Raw genomic sequence first — 25346 nt, forward strand, 5'->3', positions numbered from 1 at the left:
CGTACTTGGAACCGAGACGCTCCCTCTGAACACACTGGCCTTCGCGGGTCTGACTCCTCTCGATTCGATCTCCTCGCCAGCTCAGACCACCGGTCCGAGCACTGACCGCGCTCTCTGAGCCTCCACCGACTACGATACGTCCTCGCACTGACCCGCTGTCTCGACTCTCTTCTCTCCTCGATTCGTACGATCTCGAGATGGCTCTCTCTCTCTTCTCTCTCTCTAGATCCTCGATCTTCTGAGATCTCTCTCCCGTACGATCTGAGACCAAGCAGAGAAAATTGGGTGCCGGATTATGGGCAATACCAGTGAAAAATCACACCGTCCTAATGTTACTCCTAGAATTTTAAAATAAACCATTTAAAACCCGCAGCTACCTATCTTGGAACCTTGTTACCACGTTAGAATGATAAGAATATGAAACCCAGTGACCCCAATGGAACCGAGACAACATCAAGAATAACCGGACTACGGATAGATCAGATGTAGGACTGAAGAAGAATGAAGAGGGAACAGCTGCACGGGAAGAACGGAGGGAGAGAGAGAGAAGAGGGGTGGAAAGGAAAGGAGGAGAAAGGGCAGAAGGTTAGGGGTATCTCTCTCCTGCCCTTCTGTCCTGTGCCTGTGGCTCCTGACCAAGTTAAGAGAGGAAAGAGGAAGAGAGGAGATAGAGATCATGTGGTCGCCACTGAAAAAAGAAAAAGGGAGAGATTGTTTTTATACCCCACTGTAGATCTCTACAGCTCCCCCGAACACAGCACAGACCTGGATCCAGACAGATAGGGATAGTTGTTATGATATACTAAGTAGACGCTACATTGTTCATTCATAAATTAATAGCTCCTGGATTTGCCCCACTACCCAAAGTACCCCCTAAATTAAAGTGGTACAGTCCTGTGAGGGGCCGTGGAGTTTGGGGCGGTGTGTGTGTTAGTTACCTGGCAAGGTATTCAATCTTTATTTAACTTGCATCTATGTCTTACACGTGTGCCACGATGTAAAAAACATGATTCTTAATACTAACACAGAATGAGAAACATCAAAACACACACCATTTAGCAAACTCTACTGAAACAGAACAGTAGTACATGTAGCCTTAGTCATCAAATGCTCATCCTTTCAGAAAGCCCCAGCACCAAGGCCCTTACAAAAAGCACATTGAAAGTGTCTGGTTCTGGAAGCTGATCAGAGCACTGTAGCGGTTAGCCACAAAGCCTGCTGCCCATGCCCTTGGCTCTACAACACGGCCCACTCACTCACATGCCATCAGGTGTAGGCTCTCATTGTGTTGTGTCCCCTTCTGCTTTCATAGGGCCCGGGCCATTAGCATTGTTTAGTGTGAGAGAGCAGGAGCTGCCGGGTCCCCCCCCCCCCTCTCTCGCTCTCTCTCTCTTTTCTCTCTTCTCTCTCTCTCTCTCTCACTCTCTCTCTCTCTCTCTCTCTCTCTCTCTCTCTCTCTCTCTCTCTCTCTCTCTCTCTCTCTCTCTCTCTCTCTCTCTCTCTCTCTCTCTCTCTCTCTCTCTCTCTCTCTCTCTCTCTCTCTCTCTCTCTCCTCTCTCTCTCTCTCTCTTCTGTGTTCTTGTGTGTGTGTGTTTTAGAAAGTGTGTGTGTATGTGTTTAGAATGCAGGCAGAGGGAGCAGAATGAGTAAGGTCACAGACTTTAACTCTACAAGCACTCAGCCCAAGTTCTGTGGAACACAAGCGGTCTTTGTCAAGGCTATGTGTGGACAGTTCTCTACTGCATAACAATGGATCTGAAAGAGAAAAAGAGGATGAGAGAAACAGAGAGAGAAGGATAGGAGAGAAAAAGGAGAGAAAGGTAATAAGGAAAGAGGGGTGAGAGAGAGGAGTGGGATAGTGAGAGGAAGGAGAGAGTACTGGGAGAAAGGAGGGTGAGAGAGAAGAATGGGATAAGGAAGAGGGGAGACGATGTGAGGAGGGAGGAGGAGGAGGGAGGGAGGGAGGGGAGGGAGGAGGGAGGGAGGGAGGGAGGGAGGGAGGGAGGAGGGAGGGAGGGAGGGAGAGGAGGGAGGGGAGGGAGGGATAGGGTCGGCATAGAAACAAAGAGATAGAGGATGAGAAAAGAGAAGACATGGAGGAGAGGAGAGGAAGAAGAGAAAGACAGATGATGTTGAAGGGTAGAGAGAGGCTACTTATACATACCAACAGAAACTATATTTGATTATTACTGTTCCACTTCAGGATGTCAGTCTGATGAAAACACCATTATTAGACTTATAATAGCCTCTCTATAGTGCCTGGTGCTTTGAAAGCACACGGCCAGGGTGTCTCCAGGAGGTCTAAGGACATCTCTTATTGAATAGGGTCTATTAAGGGCCCGTACGTCAGCCTAATGGCCTGGTGGCAGTCATGTTGAACAGTAGTGGAGGTTAGGGGTCATGACAGGGGAGTTGAGATGACATGTAACTGACACTTAGTGATGAGTATGGAACGGTCGTGTGTGTGTGTGTGTGTGTGTGTAGGGGGCGATGGCTGGGTGTGTGTATGTCTTTTCACATGTGTGTGCATGCGTGCCTGTCTGTTTACACATCTACTCTTCCGTGCGTAAATGTCTGCGTCCACACTTGCGTGTGTGTGTGACAGGGGGGGCAGTGTTCTTATGTTATTACATAATAATATGTTATTACATAACGTGTGTATCAGTTGTCTGCTGTGTGTGGATGGGGGAGCCCCTGACATCACTCTCCTTCAGACCAGYCTAACAGTGTACAAACAGGCAGGATCAGCTGGAGCTAAAGGCCCCGTACTCTGTACACTGCAGCATCTGTCACAGCAGCTATGAGACAACACAGATATAAATACTGCTGTAGCGTCCTCTCTGACTTCCAACCATTCCTCTCCATCTGTCTACAGCCACAGAGATCACGCTGTGGTGAGACAGACTGAAGTAGCCGACAATTAGATATGTTGATTGAGGTGTTATATCGCATTTAACAAATTACTGTAACTAWATACTTTGTATGTCTATTTATATGGAGGGAGTGTTTGATTTTGGGCTTCGTTCATTTGAATACAGGAATGTCCTAGGGTTAGGGTTGTTCCTGGTCATGTGACCAGTGTATTTCCTGGTCAGGTCATGTGGTAAAGAAAACCTCCTGTCCCTATATTCTATTCTGAAATATGGAAATTAAACGGAAGTGCTGATATGAGTGAGCAACTGAATACATAGAATACACTTGACTTGTGTGTTGATTGGGGTATAGCTCATTGCCTCACCTTCATGGTGAAAAATTACATTCACACCCTGGAATAATAGGACTGCTGAGTGTTTGACAAAGTTGTCAGAAACTATTTTCAGATTGTTGTCAGGTTCAGCTCACACAGATGCATGCCTCTCTGCCCAGAGCCATGATGAAATGTATTTCCGCTCTCACTGTTGTTATGTAAAACCTTTTACAGTTTTTTCCAACTGCTTACACACAAAATCTTTTCATGTCAACGATTTTTGAAACCTCTCACTCAAAGTGAGAAACTACACACCAAATATACCAAAACCATAAGCATTCTCAGCCTTTGACTCAGTTGTCAATTGCATAAAACACTTTTTTCAAAAACACTACACACAATTCTCTACCTAAAACACAAAAATCTAACAGGAAGTGACATGCTTTTCTTTTCCAAACACAACAATCAAAATGCTACACTTATTCACCAGGTCACACACACACTCCTCACATGTGCAAACACTAATAGCTTAACTGATCACTAACCAATCACTGCTTTACTGTAGTATAGGCCTATAAATAGGTCAAAGGGCATTACCTGTTATGAACAATGGATGCCAACAATGGACAGAGAGCAAGAGGAGTAGGAGGAGAGGAAGAGGAAGAAGGGACGAGGGCAAAGAAGAGAAGGAAGGAGAGCCATCTCTGATGAGATTAGGGCAACACTTGTTGATCATGTGATCAACCACGGTTTAACCATGAGAGAGGCTGGACTGAGAGTCCGGACTGAGAGTCCAGCCCAACTTGAGTCGATTTACAGTGGCGTCCATAATTCAAACCTTCAGAAATGAGAACAGGTATGCAACTATCTAATGACTATTTTAGCATTACAGTAATGTACTGTAAAATACTTATGACTGCATAGTATTGCATAAACATTGTTAACTCGAAGCCATCCATTTACTGCACTGCATTGAATGAATGAGTGGTTGTATCATGCTGTACTACATTTTTTGTACATTGTTTACAGTTCCTATGCTGAACACATACTGTGTTTGAATCTGTACAGAGTGGAAAGGCAAAGACATCATGGAGGACGAGGACGCTTGTTTACAGATGTACAAGAGACTGCAATTATAAATATGGTTTTGGCCAACAATTCAATTAGGATTCGAGAGATAAGAGAGCATATCTTGAATAATGACACCATATTTAACATCAATGCTGTAAGCCTGTCGACCATACAACGCATCCTCCAACGGCACCGAGTGACGATGAAACAACTTTACAAAGTGCCATTTGAGAGAAACTCTGACAGAGTCAAGAATATGCGACATGACTTTGTAGAGGTATGTATGCAACACTACTTCCAGTACTTCAAGACATACCATATTTACTCATCTGTATATCATTTTGTCTGTTACAGAGAGGATTGGAGCTGGATGCCCATGAATTCGCCATTAGTTTATTTATGTGGATGAGGTTGGCTTCAACCTCACCAAAACCAGGCGCCGCGGAAGAAATGTAAAGGACAGAGGGCAATTACCAATGTCCCTGGACAGTGTGGAGTAATATAACTATGTGTGCTCCATCACTCAAAATGGGGTCCTCCATCACAATGCCACACTGGGTCCGTACAACACCGGCCATATGCTCACTTTTCTGGATGCAATTTACACAATGGTTCCCTGATCCAGATCAGGAGCCTGCTAGATTTGTGGTTTATGGGACAATGTTAGTTTTCACCGGGCTGTTCTGGTCCAAAACTGGTTGCCACCCATCCACAATTTGTAGTTTTGTACCTACCCCCATATTCACCTTTTCTAAATCCCATAGAGGAATTCTTCTCAGCCTGGCACTGGAAAGTGTATGATCGCCAACCCTATGCCCGCATGCCGCTTCTCCAGGCAATGAGGACGCATGTGGGACATAGAGGTTGCCTCTGTCCAAGGTTGGATACGCCATGCTAGGAGATACTTCCCTCGATGTTTGGCAAGAGAAAACGTATCTTGTGATGTGGGCGAAGTATTGTGGCCAGAATATACAGTGGGGCAAAAAGTATTTAGTCAGCCACCAATTGTGCAAGTTCTCCCACTTAAAAATATGAAGAGGCCTGTAGTTTTCATCATAGGACACTTCAACTATGACAGGCAAAATGAGAAAAATAAATCCAGAAAATCACATTGTAGGATTTTTAATGAATTTATTTGCAAATTATGGTGGAAAATAAGTATTTGGTCACCTACAAACAAGCAAGATTTCTGGCTCTCACAGACCTTTAACTTCTTCTTTAAGAGGCTCCTCTGTCCTCCACTCGTTACCTGTATTAATGGCACCTGTTTGAACTTGTTATCAGTATAAAAGACACCTGTCCACAACCTCAAACAGTCACACTCCAGACTCCACTATGGCCAAGACCAAAGAGCTGTCAAAGGACACCAGAAACAAAATTGTAGACCTGCACCAGGCTTGGTTTGAAGAAATCAACTGTGGGAGCAATATTAGGAAATGGAAGACATAAAAGACCACTGATAATCTCCCTCGATCTGGGGCTCCACGTAAGGTCTCACCCCGTGGGGTACAAATGATCACAGGAACGGTGAGCAAAAGTCCAGAACCACACGGGGGACCTAGTGAATGACCTGCAAGAAGCTGGGACCAAAGTAACAAAGCCTACCATCAGTAACACACTACGCCGCCAGGGACTCAAATCCTGCAGTGCCAGACGTGTCCCCCTGCTTAAGCCAGTACATGTCCAGGCCCGTCTGAAGTTTGCTAGAGACATTTGGATGATCCAGAAGAAGATTGGAGAGAATGTCATATGGTCAGATGAAACCAAAATAGAACTTTTTGGTAAAAACTCAACTCGTCTGTTTTGGAGGACAAAGAATGCTGAGTTCATCCAAAGAACACCATACCTACTGTGAAGCATGGGGTGGGGAAACATGCTTTGGGGTGTTTTTCTGCAAAGGACCAGGACGACTGATCCGTGTAAAGGAAACAATGAATGGGGCCATGTATCGTAAGATTTTGAGTGAAAACCTCCTTCCATCAGCAAGGGCATTGAAGATGAAACATGGCTGGTCTTTACCAGCAACAGTGTGTGAAAACCTTGTGAAGACTTACAGAAGTGCAACTGACTAGGTATTAACAAACTATCGTGCGCGTGCGTGCGTGCGTGCGTGCGTGTGTGTGTGTGTGCGTGCGTTGTGCGTGATAACATGATCTGTGACCTATTGACCTATTGTGACCTATTGATTGGGTCCTGAGCTGCTTAGGGAGAGTGTGTCAGTGTGTGTTAAACATTGTGGTCCCATGACGCTTGACCTCTGTCATGCAGAGAGAGAGAGAGAGAGAGAGAGAGAGAGAGAGAGAATAAACAAGAAAGGGAAAGGGGGATACCTAGTCAGTTGCACATCTGAATGCATTCAACTGAAATGGGTCTTCCACATTTAACCCCTCTGAGTGTAAAGAGAGTACTCTACAGTAGCTAGTGAGTTGTGATAATGACGTCCGGTGGAGGATTAACCTGCCAAGCAGCAATTCATCTGATATGTGTATTGACTAGAGGTCAGCTGGAAAGAAACAGAACCTATTGTTGGCCTCAGGAGGCTGGCATGCCACAGCCACCGTTACTATGGCAACAGAACTTTTGAAAATTGACTCTGGTCAGAATGAAGTGGAGAAGTGAATTCTGATTGCATAAATGGGACAGTGGATAGGGACATAGGTTAATGGTGAACCCAGCATTTGAAAACAAAAAGGGGTATCTAGCACTCCCATAAACAATCAGCCACCACCTCAAAGGGCAAACATTTTCCCACGGAAAACAGCCCTGAAAAATACAGTAAAACTCACGATATGTGCATATAAGGATAATGGGCTCTTTGTTTTTTCACAGTATGTGAACACATAGCCAAAGGCCTGTTTCATTCCAACATCTGATAAATATCTCTCTAATAGGCTATACTAATTCCAGACGTGGTTTAGCTAGTCTTCAGTCCCACCCCTGACTGAGTCACCTCTCTCCAATATTCTCAGGCAATTTACATTGAAATGTCTGAGCGTAACCAGGTAATGTGATGATTTACATGCGTGGTAGATTCTGTGCCATTCTCACATAATGACACGTGTGATCACATGGTTCTTTAATGTATGTTCAGGGACACACTCGTCCTTCTGAGTCTCTGTTAATATCCTCCTCCAGCTATCTTTGACTTTGAAATTAACAAATGATGAGAGTCTTAGGCTGTCAGTGTGTGTGTGTGTGCGTGTGTGTGTGCGTGTGTGCACACACACACATACACTACATCCCCAAAAGTATGTGGACATCTGTTTGTCAAACATCTRATTATAAAATRATGGGCATTAATATGGAGTTGGTCRCCCTTTGCTGCTATAACAGCCTCRACTCTTCTGGGAAGGCTTTCCACTAGATATTGGAACARTGCTGRGGGGACTTGCTTCCATTCAGCCTCAAGAGCATTAGTGAGGTCGGGCACTGATGTTGGGCGATTAGGCCTGGCTCGCAGTCGGTGCTCCAATTCACCCCAAAGGTGTTCGATGGAGTTGAGGTCAGGGCTCTGTGCAGGCCAGTCAAGTTCTTCCGCACCGATCTTAACAAACCATTTCTGTATGAACCTCACTTTGTGCACTAGGCATTGTCATGCTGAAACAGGAAAGGGCCTTCCCCCAAACTGTTGCCACAAAGTTGGAAGCACAGAATKGTCTAGAATGTCATTGTATGCTGTAGCGTTAAGATTTACCTTAACTGGAACTAAGGGCCCTAGCCCAGATCATGAAAAACAGCCCCAGACCATTATTCCTCCTCCACCAAACTTTACAGTTGGCACTATGCATTCGGGCAGGTGGCGTTCTCCTGGTATCCGCCAAACCCACATTTGTCCCTCGGAATGCCAGATGGTGAAGCGTGATTCATCTCTCCAGAGAACGTGTTTCCACTTCTCCAGAGTGATCTTTGCTTTACACCACTCCAGCCAACGCAGTTGGCCATGCCCTATGTGCAAGTATCTGTGACGGCCTTCGTGTGTATGCGAGCTGCTCGGCTTCAACAAAACAGTACTTACAGTTGACATGGGCAGCTCTAGCAGGGCAGAACATTTACGAACTGACTCGTTGGAAAGGTGGCATCCTATGTCGGTGCCACGTTGAAAGTCATTGAGTCACTGAGCTCTTCAGTACAGGCCATTCTACTGCCAATGTTTGTCTATGGAGATTGCATGGCTGTGTGCTCAATTTTATACACCTGTCAGCAATGGGTGTGGCTGAAATAGCTAAATCCACTCATTTGAAGGGTGTCCACATACTTTTGTATATATAGTGTACACACACACACACACACACACACACACACACACACACACACACACACACACACACACACACACACAACACACACACACACACAACACACACACACACACACACACACCACACACACACACACACACGGCTACGATTATCCTGCTCAGACTCATCTGCTCAGGATATTGTCCTGGATGCGTTCAGGAGCTCAAAGCGTAGCTGCTGAGATAGTTGTTTATCCCAGACTGGGAGCAGCACAGAGAACAGTAGTGTTTATCTTTACAAACAAGAGACAGCAGGAACCTCCAGTTAGCCCCTCTACTCCTAATAACTGATCCAGGACAGTTCTAATATGTTTAGGCCATACAGTAATCTACCTACAGCAACTTACAATAAATACAGTAAATGCATCCCTACTTTCTGCTCTTTGCACACCAATATTTCTACTTGCACATCACCACTGCTCATCTATCATCCAGTGGTAATTTGCTAAATGTTGTTTTGCACACACTGTATATAGACTTTCTTTTTTTATGATGACTGACGCTTGTTTATTCCATGTGTATCTCTGTGTTTGTTGTTTCTGTCGCACTGCTTTGCTTTATCTTGCCAGGTCGCAGTTGTAAATGAGAACTTCTCACTAGCTTACTGTTAAAAAAGGTTTTTAAGGTTTTTCAAAAGTAGCCAAAAATCATGCAATGTAGTCACTTTAACTCAGCCTGGTTAAACGCGACTGAACACTGATAATGTTAAACGACTGAACACTGATAATGGTTAACCGGACTGAACACTGATAAGTGGTTAAACGACTGAACACTGATAAGTGGTTAAACCGGACTGAACACTGATAATGGTTAAACGGACTGAACACTGATAAGTGGTACTGCAACACTGATAAGTGGTTAAACCGACTGAACACTGATAGTGTTAAACGGCTGAACACTGATAAGTGATTAAACCACCTGGGCTGAACACTGATAAGTGATTAAACCGACTGAACACTGATAAGTGGTTAAACCGGACTGAACACTGATAAGTGGTTAAACCGGACTGAACACTGATAAGTGGTTAAACCGGACTGAACACTGGTAAGTGGTTAAACCGGACTGAACACTGGTAAGTGGTTAAACCGGACTGAACACTGGTAAGTGTTTAAACCGGACTGAACACTGATAAGTGTTAAACCGGACTAAACACTGATAAGTGGAAACCAGGCTAACATTGATTAAGTGTTAAAACCGGACTGAACACTGATAAGTGGTTAAAACCGGACTGAAACACTGATAAGTGGTTAACCGACTGAACACTGAAATGGTTAAACCGACTGAACACTGATAAGTGGTTAAACCGGCTGAACACTGATAAGTGGTTAAACCGGACTGAACACTGATAAGTGGTTAAACGGACTGAACACTGATAAGTGGTTAAACCGACTGAACACTGGTAAATGGTTAAACCGGACTGAACACTGTAAGTGGTTAAACCGCTGAACACTGATAATGGTTAAACCGCTGAACACTGGTAAGTGGTTAAACCGGACTGAACACTGATAAGTGGTTAAACCGACTGAACACTGGTAAGTGGTTAAACCGGACTGACACTGATAAGTGGTTAAACCGGACTGAACACTGATAATGGTTAAACCGACTGAACACTGATAATGGTTAAACCGGACTGAACACTGATAAGTGGTTAAACCGGACTGAACACTGATAAGTGGTTAAACCGGACTGAACACTGATAAGTGTGTAAACCGGACTGAACACTATAAGTGGTTAAACCGGACTGAACACTGATAAGTGGGAAACCGGACTGAACACTGATAAGTGGTTAAACCGACTGAACACTGATAAGTGGTTAAACCAGACTAACACTGATAAGTGGTTAAACCGGACTGAACACTGATAAGTGGTTAAACCGGACTGAACACGATAAGTGGTTAAACCGACTGAACACGATAAGTGGTTAACCGGACTGAACACTGATAAGTGGTTAAACCAGACTGAACACTGATAAGTGGTTAAACCAGACTGAACACTGATAAGTGGTTAAACCGGACTGAAACACTGGTAAGTGGTTAAACCGGACTGAACACTGTAAGTGGTTAAACCGGTCTGAACACTGATAAGTGGTTAAACCGGACTGCACACTGCTAAGTGGTTAAACCGGACTGAACACTGATAAGTGTTTAAACCGACTGAACACTGATAAGTGGTTAAACCGCGACTGAACACTGCTAAGTGGTAAACCGGACTGAACACTGAAGTGGTTAAACGGACTGAACACTGATAAGTGGTTAAACCAGGCTAACGATATTGGTTAAACCAGGCTGAACACTGATAAGTTTGTAAACCCAGCTGAATTCAAATGGCATGGAAAAGCAGATCTATCTTTCTAGCCTTCCAAATAAGCTGATAGAATGTGTAACATGGGTGAACTGTCCTTCTCTGACCACTGTGAGATGGAAGTCGCCAGTAGGCTAACGTCACTAACTCAGTGAGCTAATACTCCCCTAGTGCCATCCCAGAGCACCTCACAGCATCCATCCATCTCATTGGCCCCACTGGTGCCACGCCAACAAGACATGTGATGTCATCACGACCATCAGCAGACAGAGCCTGTATTTCAATATAATGCTCTGCCCATGAGGTATATGCCACTGGTAATGTCCCAAATGGCACCATATTCCCTATATATTGCACTTATTTTGTTCAGAGAGCTATGGGCCCCAGTCAAAAGTAGCACACTATAAAGAGAATAGGGTTGCCATTGGGACTAAACATTGTCAAGCTAGGAAATATAACAAGAACCAGGCCACATTCTAATGATCATAATAACATCTTAACTGACTACGTGCTTAGTCCTCTGTATGTGACTCAGACTGGTGAGTCAATAATCATATTATTTGTTTGCGCATTGATACGATGAAATGAAATAATCATGTTATAGCTTTGTCATGGTTCTGCTCATGTTAGTCATGATCTCTTAAAGAATCCCTTACACGTCGTAGGATTTAGTTTACATCCCAAATGGCACCCTATTCCCAAATAGTGCGCTACTTTTGACCAGAGCCATATAGGGAATATATAAGGAGTCCGGCTCCGTTTGCGGACTTAAATAGATTCCCAACAACACTACAGTCTAGAGTTTATCATTGAATAACGGTTGGATTTTAGATATCAGAGATGTCAGATACAATAATGTAGCCATTCTATCAGGAATCAAGGTAAGACCCAGATGCAGACTGTCGAAGTAACAATGTTTATTATAGCAACAGGGGCAGTCAACGACAGGTCAAGGCAGGCAGAGGTTGGTAATCCAGAGGTGGCAAAGTACAGACGCAGGCAGGCTCAGGTCAGGCAGAGGTTGGTAATCCAGAGGTGGGGCAAAGGTACAGGACGGCAGGCAGGCTCAGGTCAGGCAGAGTTGGTAATCCAGATGGGGCAAAGGTACAGGACGGCAGGCAGGCTTAGTCAGGCAGAGTTGTAATCCAGAGGTGGGGCAAAAGGTACAGGATGGCAGGCGGCTCAGGGTCAGACAGGCAGAGGAGTCGGGCAGCGGGCTCAGAGACAGGAACGGCAAGGGTCAAAACCAAGGGGGGCGAGAAAAGGAGTGACTGGGAAAAAGCCGGAGCTGAGAAAAACGCTGGTTGACCTGACAAACATGACGAACTGGCAATGGACAAACAGAGAACACATGTATAAATACACAGGGATAATGGGGAAGATGGGCGACACCTGGAGGGGGGTGAGACAATCACAAGGACAGGTGAAACAGATCAGGTGTGACACATCTCTCTACACTGATCTCTCATGCTGATTGGGTCTTCAAGCTGTCTTCAAGCTTCAAGCTTGGGTCTTCAAGCTGGGAAGACCCATTTCCCCCAAGGAAAAAAAACAGATAAACCAGACTTTACTGTAGCTAGGTTTCCATCCACTTGCGACCGATTTCCATGTGAATATACTACAATCAGCTTAAAAACTAATTTCCACCAAGATGTGTTTCCATCGAATTGACATGTTGTGAAATAAAAGTCTGTGCGTGATGATTTAGTACACATAAAAATACATTTGTGGTTACATTCCCATGTGCCAAATAAAAACGCAAGTTAAATGGTTTCCATCGCATTTCAACTCTACTGGTTGTTTTACCTTATATAGCGAACGTGCCACTCTGGTCTGGACACGTTCACTCTAGCCAACAATAGCAGAAACAGAGCGAGTAGGCTACATATGAGATTATTATGGAGAAGAGACAGATTATTTTATTTCTCAAACAGCAGCCAAGCATCGATCATCATGTCACCAGAATCAGACCCTCAATATTTATAGGAAAGGAGCATTAAGTCATCACCTTCTACTTTCACCACCCTGTGAAGTTCATCATTTATTCATCCGTAGCCTAATAAACTGCAGCTTTCCAGAGTCGTAGTGGGAGGATCACACAACGTATCATCACGTGACTCCAAGTTTACTTCCATATGATGGTTATATATCAATATTTGGTCATAAAGCCGTTTCCACCACCTTTCTCGCATAATTACTTTTACAACAAGATCCACCATGTCTAGCATATTTTTTTTTGACGTTTTGGAAAGTTTCCCGAGAAAATTGCATCAGGCCTGTCGTGACATTTTTATCCGACATGTAATTAATTTACTTGTATAAAAAGGTTGGATGGAAACCTTGTTAGTGTCATGTAGACCAGGGCTTACTGTGCTGATGGAAAGGAAAGGAGGCAGGCAGGTGGCTGATGACAGGGTACACAGACGCAGTCACACCTGCAATAGAGGGGGCTTGGCTTACACGCACACACACACACACACACACACACACACACACACACACAACACACACCACACACACACACACACACACACACACACACCACACACACACACACACACACAACACACACACACACACACACACACCACACACACACCACGGATGCAGTGACGCAGTGAAGCATGCTCACACACTCAAGCATTCACTCAGGTTATATACACCAGAACTGTATGAGATAAGCAAACAATGAAAAACATTTCAGTATTCAAGGCTGTCACCTCCATGGTGCAGTGTTCCTGATAACACTAGCCAGGTAGTGGAGGTAAACACAACACACTGCCACACTGACTTCATACAGATATCAGTTCCCTCTGTCTGTCTGTCTCTCTGTCGTGTGTGTGTATGCGTGCGTGTGAGTCATAAAGAGCGGGCCGTATATGTACGTCACAGCGCTGTGGTTCCATGAGATCGTGAGCTGGGCTGATTATGGATTCATTGGCAGGGAGCTATGACAGAGAGCCAGTCACACAGAATAACACACAGCACTTATTTAAATGTTAATCCCCCTCTCTCTCTCTCTTCTCTCTCCTCTCTCTCCTCTCTCTCTCTCTCTCTTTCTCTCTCTCTCTCTCTCTCTCTCTCTCTCTCTCTCTCTCTCTCTCTCTCTCTCTCTCTCTCTCTCTCTCTCTCCTCTCTCTCTCTCTCTCTCTCTCTCTCTCTCTCTCTCTCTCTCTCTCTCTCTCTCTCTCTCTCTCTCTCTCTCTCTCTCTCTCGCTCTCTGTCAATTCAATTCCAATTTAAGGGCTTGATTGGAATTGGGAAACATATGTTAACATTGCCAAAGCAAGTTAAGTAGATAATAAACAAAAGTTTTTAAAAAACAATAAAATTAACAGTAAACATCTCTCTCTCTCTCTGAGTCTCTCTGTCTCTCTCTCTGAGTCTCTTTCTTTCTGAATCTCTTTCTCTTAGATGTAAAGGAAATGATTTCTTCCTCTCTCTCACCGACTCTCTGATCTCTCTCCCCCTTTCTACTTTTATCTGCTAAGAGAATGTGCAGCTACATCAGTGTCCTACAGTCTAGTCATGAATAAAAACCAATTTCACTGGGTACTAGAAGGCTATCTGAGGATTCCTCTTCCGAAACTGAAAAGATTTGGGATTTCAACAAATAATTCCCTGAAATTGGTTTGCGGGCGATTAGAATAATGTGTTGTAAAGATCTCTTCTATCTCTCTCATGTGGGATGGTTGAGTGTTTCACTGTCTATCTTCTCTCCTGTGGATGGTTGAGTTGTTTCACTGTTCTATCTCTTCTCCTGTGGGATGTTGAGTTGTTTCACTGTTCTATCTCTCTCCTGTGGGATGGTTGAGTTGTTTCACTGTTCTATCTCTCTCCTGTGGGATGGTTGAGTTGTTTCACTGTTCTATCGCTCTCCTGTGGGATGGTTGAGTTGTTTCACTGTTCTATCTCTCCCTGTGGATGGTGGTTGAGTTGTTCACTGTTCTATCTCTCTCCTGTGGGATGGTTGAGTTGTTTCACTGTTCTATCTCTTCTCCTGTGGGATGGTTGAGTTGTTTCACTGTTCTATCTCTCTCCTGTGGGATGGTTGAGTTGGTTCACTGTTCTATCTCTCTCTGTGGGATGGTTGAGTTTTCACTGTTCTATCTCTCTCCTGTGGATGGTTGAGTTGGTTCACTGTTCTTATCTCTCTCTGTGGGATGGTTGAGTTGTTTCACTGTTTTATCTCTCTCTGTGGATGGTTGAGTTGTTTCACACTGTTTTATCTCTCTCTGTGGGATGGTTGAGTGTTTCACTGTTTTATCTCTCTCCTGTGGGATGGTTGAGTTGTTTCACTGTTTTATCTCTCTCCTGTGGGGATGGTTGAGTTGTTTCACTGTTTTACCTGTGGGATGGTTGAGTTGTTTCACTGTTTTATCTCTCTCCTGTGGGATGGTTGGGTTGTTTCACACAGCACATAGAGGCAGTTATWTTAGGCCTTCRAGTCAATCTGTCTGTTTCTCATCTTTTTCTTATTCTTATCTCTTTGTCATCTCATCTCTTGCTTAGTAGCCTCCCTATGTGAACGAACTACAAACTCTGACAAGAGGTCTGGATTTATAGTCTCATTATGTTACCATCCTCTTTGTGCCAAATCATTCTTCATATTTCCCTCATTTTACCCCTCCCATCCTCTCCTCCCCTTTCTGATCCACTCCTTTCTTCCACTATTTTCCCTCCATCTTCTTTCTCTCTCTCGCTCTCTCTCTCTCTCTCTCTCTCTTTTTTTTTACTGGGTATTAAATCTTGACCCGGGCTGCATTACTGAGGTTGCCTTCTGTTAGATCTACTGTGTAGGTGTGCATGCGTGTTCATATGAATAGATTAAACATTGACAGTGCTGCGTGTGTAGTTGGCTTCCATCAGACATGAAAGATCTTCACAGATGGGCTGTGACTGGAGTTCTATCTAAATGCAAAAGCCCAAATGAATCCCTGCCCAATCTCTGCCAGCAATATCAATCAAACACATGCATATCTATCTGGTGTGGGCGATCTGACACAGCGTATCTGTGTGACAGTGTGTGGGAGAGAGACAGAGATATTACCTGTATTTGAATATGAGTACTGAGTATTCCATCTCCCTTTATTATACGTTAACATTCTATATATTACTATTATCCCTGTCTTTCCCCTTCTCCTTTTATACCCCCTCTTTCTTCTCTTGTTACCCTTTATCTCTTTTCCCACAACTTCTCTCCATCACCCTCTCGCTGTTCCTCTCAGTGAGTGAGAGAATGGGACAGATGGGTTGTGGAGTGTGATATGCAGAGAGAGAGGAGGGTGAAGGGTGGAGGGAGAGAGAGGAGGGTGGACGGTGTGAGGGTGGAAGGTGGAGGAAGAGAGGAGGAGGGTGGAGGGAGAAGGGAGAGAGAGGAGGGAGACGGAGGGAGAGGGGGTGGAGGGAGGAGGAGAGAGAGGAGGGAGGAGGGAGAGAGGAGGGAGAGAGGAGGGAGAGGGAGGGAGGGAGAGGAGGGGAGGGAGGAGGAAGAGAGGAGGGTGGAGGGGGGAGAGAAGTGTAGGGAGAGGAGAGAGGAGGAGGGAGAGAGAGGGGTGGAGGGAGAGAGAGGAGGGTGGAGGGAGAGAGAGGAGGTGGAGGGAGGAGGGAGGAGGGAAGAGAGGAGGGTGAGAGAGGAGGGTGGAGAGAGGAGGGTGGAGGGAGGAGAGAGGGGTAGAGAGAGGAGGGAGGAGGGAGAGAGAGGAGGGTGGAGGAGGGAGGATGAGAGAGAGGAGAGGTGGTGGGAGGAGGGAGGAGAGGAGGGAGGAGGGAGAGAGAGGAGGGAGGAGAGGTAGGGTGGAGGGAGGAGGGAGAGAGAGGAGGGAGGAGGGAGAGGGGAGAGAGGGTGAGAGAGAAAGGTGGAGGAGGAGAGAAGAGGGAAGAAAGGGGAGGTAGGATGGAGGAGGGTGGAAAGAGGAGGGAGGAAGGGAGGAGAGGAGGGAGGAGAGAGGAAGGAGAGAGGATGGTGAGAGAGGAGGGTGGAGGGAGGAGAGAGGAGGTAGAGAGAGGAGGGTAGGAGCGAGGAGGGAGGATGCAGGAGGGAGGAGGGAGGAGGGAGGATAGGAGAGAGGAGGGGGAGGGGGAGGGAGGTAGAGGAGGGAGGAGGGGGAGAGAGGGAGGGAGAGAGAGTAGGGTGGAGGGAGGAGGGAGAGAGAGGAGGAGGGAGGGAGGAGGGGGAGAGAGGAGGGTGGAGGGAAGGTGGAGGGAGGAGAGAGGAGGGAAGAGAGAGGAGGGTAGGAGGGAGGAGGAGGAGAGAGGAGGGTGGAAAGAGGAGGGAGGAGGAGGAGAGAGGAGGGTAGGAGGGAGGAGGGGGAGAGAGGAGGGGTGGAAGAGGAGGGAGAGAGGAGGGAGGACGGAGGAGGAGGGGAGAGGGAGGGTGAGAGAGGAGGTGGAGGGAGGGAGCGGGGAGGAGAGAGAGGAGGGTAGGAGGGAGGAGGAGGAGAGAGGGAGGGTAGGAGAAGAGAGGAGGAGGGAGGAAGGAGAGAGAGGAGGGTAGAAAGAGGAGGGTAGGAGCGAGGAGGGAGGAGGGAGGAGGCAGGAGGGAGGAGGGAGGAGAGAGGAGAGAGGAGGGTGGAAAGAGGAGGGAGGAGGGAGAGAGAGGAGGGAGGAGAGAGGAAGGAGAGAGRACAGTAGTAACCTGTGAGGGATAAAGTAATCAACGGAATAGTCAAGCAAATAAATCACCCAGCTCATTTGATCTTTGATGTAAGATGTGACTCCGCGGTGAAGAGACTACACACATACACATTCTGTATGTCCACACTATCAGAACTACATAATAATATCATATCACAACTGATCAAGTTATAGAGAACATTAGATGTTGCCTGTCAATGTAAATACTTTGTTGATTTGATACATGACTACTAGCATCACTACTATAACCTGCCACATTCTCTATATACATGTTTAAATGAGCTCCACACCTTCAAAGCAGTTGTATATCTCTGATAGTGACCCCAGGGGACTTTTCACTGTCTCGTCTGTGATGCTGCCACACACTTTCAATCTCCCTAGGAACACCTTCACAAGCCACCAGCCAGATGATCCCACAAATGGCACCCATATGAATCAATGTGCCAGTGCCACTCATAAACACACACAGGCACACACACATATATATGTGTGCATACACACACACACACACACACACACGTGCACACACTCAAGGGTCTGTAAGTGTCCATAACAGTTTCTTTCACTGGGTTAGAGTATGATGGAGTGACACCAGATGGAGACAGAGAGAGGGAGGATGAGAGAGAGAGGGAGGAAGAGAGAGAGAGAGAGGGTGAGAGAGAGAGAAAGAGAGGGAGCGAGCGAGAGAGGCCTATGTCAACAGAGGGAGAGTGCGAGAACGAGAGAGAGAGAGGYCTATGACAACAGTGAGAGTGCGAGAACGAGAGAGAGAGGCCTATGACAACAGTGAGAGTGCGAGAACGAGAGAGAGGCCTATGTCAACAGAGAGAGAGATAAGAGATACAGAGATAAGTTAGAGATAGGCCAATGCCCATGGCAACACAGAGAGAGACCTAAACAGATTGACATTCAGTATTACATTGCAGTTCTGATCCCACAGTGAATCCTGGCTCATACACCCATCTGACCCTGAATCACCTCGGCAGCCTGATGCTCAACAGACATGTTCCACAGCCATGGACAGTCACAAAGATCCACGTAGAGCCCTAGAAACAGACACATTACTGGCAGATGTGTCATTTTAACYCACAGCCAATCAGAGACAACAATACTCCCTGTTTAGACAGAAACAAAGGACCTGATTGGACGATGCCGCCTTMTGCAGCTTAGGAAAAGAGAGGAGAGGACAGGAAGGGAAGGGCAGAAGGAGAAAGGATGCTTTTTGGTATTGATGCAAGTGGAGCTTTCTGCAGTAGCTGTTGCTATAATTCATGCTGTATCAAAAGGTCTAAAATGCTTGATCTAGTTAGTTCATCTTGGCATTACAAGGACTTCTACAATGCTAAAAGATAGAACATGTCTGCCTGTGATTTAAACGTGTAAAGAGCCAATCAATATTTGTCCGTTGCATCCGAGTCCTCAACAACGCGATGTTCTGGTTTTCAGCGGAAAGAGAGCCTGTGACTCCACTTCCTCTTTTGGAAGGTAACAAGGTGACATTCCATCTAAACTCCTCCTCCACATTTACTGGATTGGTTGAACATTGCAGAAGAGAACCTCCCCCGGCAGTTTTTTTTCTTCTCGTCAAGACCAGTAKGTAGGGGATGTAATTTCAGGCGTTTATTTTAYGCTTGCTACGTTAGGTTAGCAGCACATMGACAATAAATAAATAAGAGAAACAATCGTGTACAGGACAGTATTCCTAAGCATAGTTCAGGACATGTAAATAAATAACATACCGGTAGATGGACTGCTTGCATATTGTAGGTTGTGATAATATAGTAAATATCTGAGGAGAACACAATGTTCAGTGAAACTGATGCAGCTGTTGTGACTTTTGGTTCTGTGTGTGAGAACAGTATTTAGTAGCGTAAGGATAGATTATATTATACTGCCATCAAGTGGACAAGAGGACTCATTACCAGTTGGCATGGCTGAATCACAGCTCACAATGTCCGGATGCAAGAAAACATTTTACATAGAAAGAAGCACCAAACCGAAAGGACATAGATTTCCTCAAAGTCCAACTAGCTATCTAGAGGTATTTCTATCGCCACATCCATCAATAAGAGAGCGTGAGAGAGACAGAGATGTCTGATCTCAGTGTTGTGGAGTGCTGCTCTGTTTTGGAGGCCGCCTCAGTCAGCTACGTGTGTTGATAGTCATTCCTGCTGTGTGCTCAGTGTCAGCCAAGATCAAACACCTGCACCGGAAGTGGGTCACACTCTCTCTCCCACTCTCTCTCTCTCTCACCCCTCCACGCCTCTCCCCTCTCATCCCTATCTCTCTCGTTTTCTTTTTCTCTCTCTCTCCCTCCCTCTCCCTCTCTGGTTCTGTCTATTGCTTCTCCATCTCTATCTCTATATTTTTCTCGCTCTCTATCACTCTCTCATTCTCTATCCACCCCCTCTCACCCTCTGTCTCTCCCTCTTTCTACTCCTGCTCCTTCTCCGCTCTCTCTCCTCTCATCTGTCATCTCTCAATTCTCTACTACCCTCTCTCTCCATCTATCTCTCACTCTCTCTCTCAGGTCTCAGACTCAGAACTACCTGGCAACAGAACTCCTACTCATCTTCACGGATTGACAACTATGAACATCAACATATTCACCAATGGAACGGTGTGTGTTCTGGACAACTGCAATGGCACCAAATGGAACATCCAAAACTGATGAGCTGAAAAACTATTACATTAAGCTGATCTGCTAGGGGAAGATCCAGAGACAGGTTATTCTTACTATCTCACATTAGGATGGAGTCTGCTAGGGGTATGCAGGATAGCAGGTTTTACATACTATCTATCATTAGGATGGAGTCTGCTAGGGGGATCCAGAGCAGGTTTTGTTACTATCTACTCATTAGGATGGAGTCTTGCTAGGGGGATCTAGTAATCTACATTTAGGATGGAGTCTGCTAGGGGGATCTAGTTTACATTAGGCATGAGTCTGCAGGGGGCACTAGTATTAATTAGGATGGAGTCCTGCTAGGGGGATCTAGCTATCTACATTAGGATGGACGTTCTGCTAGGGGGATCTAGCTATCCTACATTACGCGATGGAGTCTGCTAGCGGGAGTCCAGAGCAGCGTTTGTCTACTATCCTCATTAGGATGGAGTCTGCTAGGGGATCAAGCGTCTAGTTCTACTTCTACATTAGGATGGAGTCTGCTAGGGGGAATCTAGCTATCTACTTAGGATGGAGTCTGCCTAGGGGGATCTAGCTATCTACATTAGGGAGTGGAGTCCTGCCTTAGGGGAATCTAGTTCTACATTAGGATGGAGTCTGCTTAGGGGAATCTAGTTATCTCAATTAGGATGGAGTCTGCTAGGGGGATCTAGCTGATCTACATTAGAGATGGAGTCTGCTAGGGGATCATAGCTATCTACATTAGGATGGACGTCTGGCTAGGGGAATCTAGCTCATCTACATTAGGAATGGCGGATCTGCTAGGGGGATCTAGCTATCTACATTTAGGATGGAGTCTGCGCTAGGGGGACTCTAGCTATCTCCTATTAGGATGGAGTCTGCTAGGGGGATCTAGCTATCTACATTAGGATGGAGTCTGCTAGGGGGATCTAGTATCTCACATGTAGGATGGAGTCTGCTAGGGGAATCTAATGATCTACATTAGGATGGAGTCTGCTAGGGGGATCTAGCTATCTACATTAGGATGGAGTCTGCTAGGGGGATCTAGTTTCTACATTAGGTGGAGTCTGCTAGGGGGATCTACTATCTAACATTAGGATGGGAGTCTGCTAGGGGGATCTGAGTTATACGTACATTTTAGGTCATGAGCTCTGCTAGGGGATCTTAGCTATCTACATTAGGATGGAGTCTCTGGCTAGGGGAATCTCTAGCTATCTAATTAGGATGGAGTCTGCTAGGGGGATCTAGCTATCTACATACGGATGGAGTCTGCTAGGGGATTGATGCTATCTAACATTAGGATGGAGTCTGCTAGGGGGGATCTAGCTATCTACATTAGGATGGAGTCTGCTAGGGGATCTAGCTATCTACATATAGGATGGAGTCTGCTAGGGGAATATAGTTATCTAATTACGGATGGAGTTGCTAGGGGAGATCTAGCTATCTACATTAGGATGGAGTCTGCTAGGGATCTAGCTATCTACATTAGAGTGGAGTCTGCTAGGGGGATCTAGCTATCTACATTAGGATGGAGTCTGCTAGGGGATCTAGGCTATCTACATTAGGATGGAGTCTGCTAGGGGGATCTAGGCTATCTACATTAGGATGGAGTCTGCTAGGGGAGATCTAGCTATCTACCATTAGGATGGAGTCTGCTAGGGGATCTAGCTACTACATTAGATGGAGTCTGCTAGGGGGATCTAACTATCTACATTAGGATCTGGAGTCTGCTAGGGGAATCTAGTATCTACACATTAGGATGGTGAGTCTGCTAGGGGGACTAGTTATTACATTAGGATGGGAGTCCTGCTAGGGGGATCTAGTTATCTACATTAGGATGAGTCTGCTAGGGGGATCTAAGTATCTCGACATTAGGATTAGCTGGAGTCTGCTAGGGGGATCTGAGCTATCTACTTAGGATGGAGTCTGCTAGGGGGATCTAGCTATCTACATTAGGATCTGGAGTCTGCTAGGGGGATCTAGACTATCTACATTATAGGAATTGGAGTCTGCTAGGGGGATCTGTATCTACATTAGGATGGAGTCCTGGCTAGGGGAATCTAGCTTCTACACTAGGATGGAGTCTGCTAGGGGGGATCTAGCTATCTCCATTAGGATTGGAGTCTGCTAGGGGGATTCTAGTATCCTACATTAGGTGGAGTCTGCTAGGCTGGAATCTAGTATCTACATTAGATGGAGTCTGCTAGGGGATATTCTTATCTACAATTAGGATGGAGTTCTGCTAGGGGGATCTAGCTATCTACATTAGGATGGAGTCTGCTCAGGGGGATTAGTATCTACAATTAGGCATGGAGTCTGCTAGGGGGACTCTAGCTAATACTACATTAGGATGGAGTCTGCTAGGGGGAATCTTAGTATCTACATTAGACTGGAGTCCTGACTTAAGGGAATTAGTCTATCTACATTAGGATGGATTCTGCTAGGGGTCTAGTTATCTACATTAGGTGGAGTCTGCTAGGGGATCTAGTCTCATCTACATTAGGATTGGAGTCTGCTAGGGGGTTTAGTTATCACTTAATAGCTTGGGTAGTTTTTAAGCATGGGGAGTCCTGCTAAGGGGGATCTAGCTATCTACATTAGGATGGAGGTCTGGCTAGGGGGACTAGTTATCTACATTAGGAGGTGAGTCTGCTAGGGGATCTTAGCTACTAACATTAGGATGGAGTTCTGCTAGGGGATATCTAGTTATCTAACTTAGGCATGGAGTCTGCTAGGGGGATTTACGTTATTCTAACATTAGATGGCAGGTCTGCTAGGGGGATCTAATTCACTTCTCACCTGCTAGGGATTAGCATCTCATGGATGGAGTCCTGCTAGGGCATCTAGTATCTCACATTAGGATTGGAGTCTGCCTAGGGGAATCTTAGGCTATCTACATAGGGATGGGTCCTGCTAGGGGCGATCTAGTTCCTATCTACATTAGGATGGAAGTCTGCTAGGGGGATCTAGCTATCTACATAGGATGGAGTCTGGCTAGGGGGATCTAGCTACTCGTATAGCATTAGGATGGAGTGCTGGGGCTATGACCTCGGAGGAGTTCCTGCTATATTCTCATACTATTGGATGGAGTCTGCTAGGGGCGATCTAAGCTATCTACATTGGATGGAGTCTGCTAGGGGGATCTAGCTATCTACATTAGGAATCGAGGGACGTTCTGACTATTACAAAGGTGGAGCGTAGGATCTAGTTAATCACTACATAAGGTGTGAGCTGCTGCTAGGGGAATCTCAGTTTATCTCTTAGGATGGAGTCCTGCTAGGGGAATTCAGTTATCTACATTAGATGGAGTCTGCTAGAGGGGGATCTCAGCTTATCTACATTAGGATGGAGTCTGCTAGGGGAATCTCAGCTTATCTACATTAGGATTGGAGTCTGCAGGGGGATCTACGTTATCTACATTAGGATGGAGTCTGCTAAGGGGATCAGTTTATCTAATTAGGATGGAGTCTGCTAGGGGGAATCTAGCTATCTACTTAGGATGGGAGTCTGCTAGAGGGATTCGCTATTAATGGCTAGTCTGCAGGGATCTACTTATCGGATGGAGTCTGCTAGGGGAATCTAGTTATCTAACATTAGGGATATGGAGTCTGCACGCGGATCCTAGCTAATCTACATTAGGATTGGCAGTCCTGCTAGGGGGATCTAGTTATTCTACATTAGGATGGAGTCTGCTAGTGGGGATCTAGCTATATCTATGCTTAGGATGGGAGTCCTGCTAGGGGATCTAGCTTCTACATTAGGCTGGAGTCTGCTTAGGCGGAATCTAGAGCGGTTCTGCTATCATCGTCATATTAATGATTTTGGCCAAGGATTTCAAGATCCATTGCTTCATATCATTACGCTATGACATCATTGCATGATACCTTGCTTTTTCTTACTGGCTGAGCATTATGACCCAGCAGGAGCCTTTGAATATCTTTGATAGCTGAGTCTGGTCGAAATCTATGGGAATGTACATATTACCTAAAGTTATGTCACTTTTTTGCAGACTCAGTTAGTTTTAGAATCCCATCAAGTATGACCAGGTTGGGATGTAATTGGTCAAAAGAATGAGCAGAACCACCATTGTACCACCTGTAGCAGTTGTGTCCTTTGTGTCCCTGACATGTAACTCCTCTAAGTCATCACATAAGGTCAGTGTTTCTACTAGAATATCAGAGGAGAGAAGAACACTGCATTCCAGTGTTAATGTTTTTAAAACTGTAGCCTATAAACCACACCAATAAATATGATCTGTATTTAAGGAATGAGTCAAATAATGTGTAGAAGCATTTTCAGGCCTACAGAACGAGCAGAGATGTTCTCATCAGAGCCTATTAAGCCGACCTAGTTTAAATGCATCCATCTTGAAAATACATCTATTTGCCAGAATGTGTTTTCAAAGTTGCCAAATTGATTTTTTGGCTTTCATGGCTACAAAGATGTTGTGTGCCTCTAAGCAGAGCTTGTGTTTTATGGTCTGTTTGGGTCTGTGGTTAAAGTGAACTTGAGCCTGACTTCTATGTCTAGGTCCTGACTAAGTAGTTCCGTACTGTAACACTTGTCACAGCCCTTAATGAAAACGCTGGTCTTTCCTCCTGGCCTCTTTTTCATTAGCAGCTTAGGGGGTCCGGGGTCGGCCCTGGTGCTGTGTGTGGGGCCCGCGGGGGCAGACGGGTGAGGGGCCCACCTGGGAAAACTTGTTGACCTCTTTACTCCTTTATTTTCCCTCGTCCCTCTTTCTGATCTCGTCCCAGTCACAGTGTCACGCCTCGATCACAGGCAAGCCCCAACACGCCTACTACTACCTACCGCCAGTCCCACCTTAACCACTCCCAAGCCCCCAGCGCCGTAAGCCCACCTCCAGCCCCCGACCGTAACCCTCACTCAGCCCCAACCCTAACCCAACTCCCACCCCCAGCCGTAACCCAACTCCAGCCCCCAACCGTAACCAACTCCAGCCCCAAACCCCAGACCACTAACTACCCAGTCCCAACCCTAACCCCACTCCAGCCCCCAAAGCCAGACCTACTACGGTACCCCAGTCCCACACCCTAACCACAAACTCCAGTCCCAGCCGTAACCCCAACTCGCAGCCCCAGCCGTAACCCCAACTCCAGCCCCCAGCTGTAACCCCAACTCCAGCCCCCAGCCCGTAACGCCAACTCCAGACCCCCAGCCGTACCCCAACCCACACCCCCAGCCGTAAA

General features: G+C 45.9%; 1 protein-coding gene across 1 annotated transcript in view; it reads left to right on the plus strand.

Annotated features, from left to right (window-relative positions):
- The window catches only part of LOC111978759 (protein kinase C epsilon type-like), a 67853-nt gene that overhangs the window by 42340 nt on the left and 167 nt on the right, over positions 1 to 25346 (plus strand). Inside the window, exons 12-13 of the mRNA XM_070448724.1 lie at positions 24754 to 24813; positions 24894 to 25083. Of these exons, the coding sequence (XP_070304825.1) occupies positions 24754 to 24813; positions 24894 to 25083 (250 nt within the window). The remainder of the gene's footprint in view (positions 1 to 24753; positions 24814 to 24893; positions 25084 to 25346) is intronic.

This window comes from Salvelinus sp. IW2-2015, linkage group LG18, assembly GCF_002910315.2.
Source record: "Salvelinus sp. IW2-2015 linkage group LG18, ASM291031v2, whole genome shotgun sequence".
Lineage (NCBI taxonomy): Eukaryota > Metazoa > Chordata > Actinopteri > Salmoniformes > Salmonidae > Salvelinus > Salvelinus sp. IW2-2015.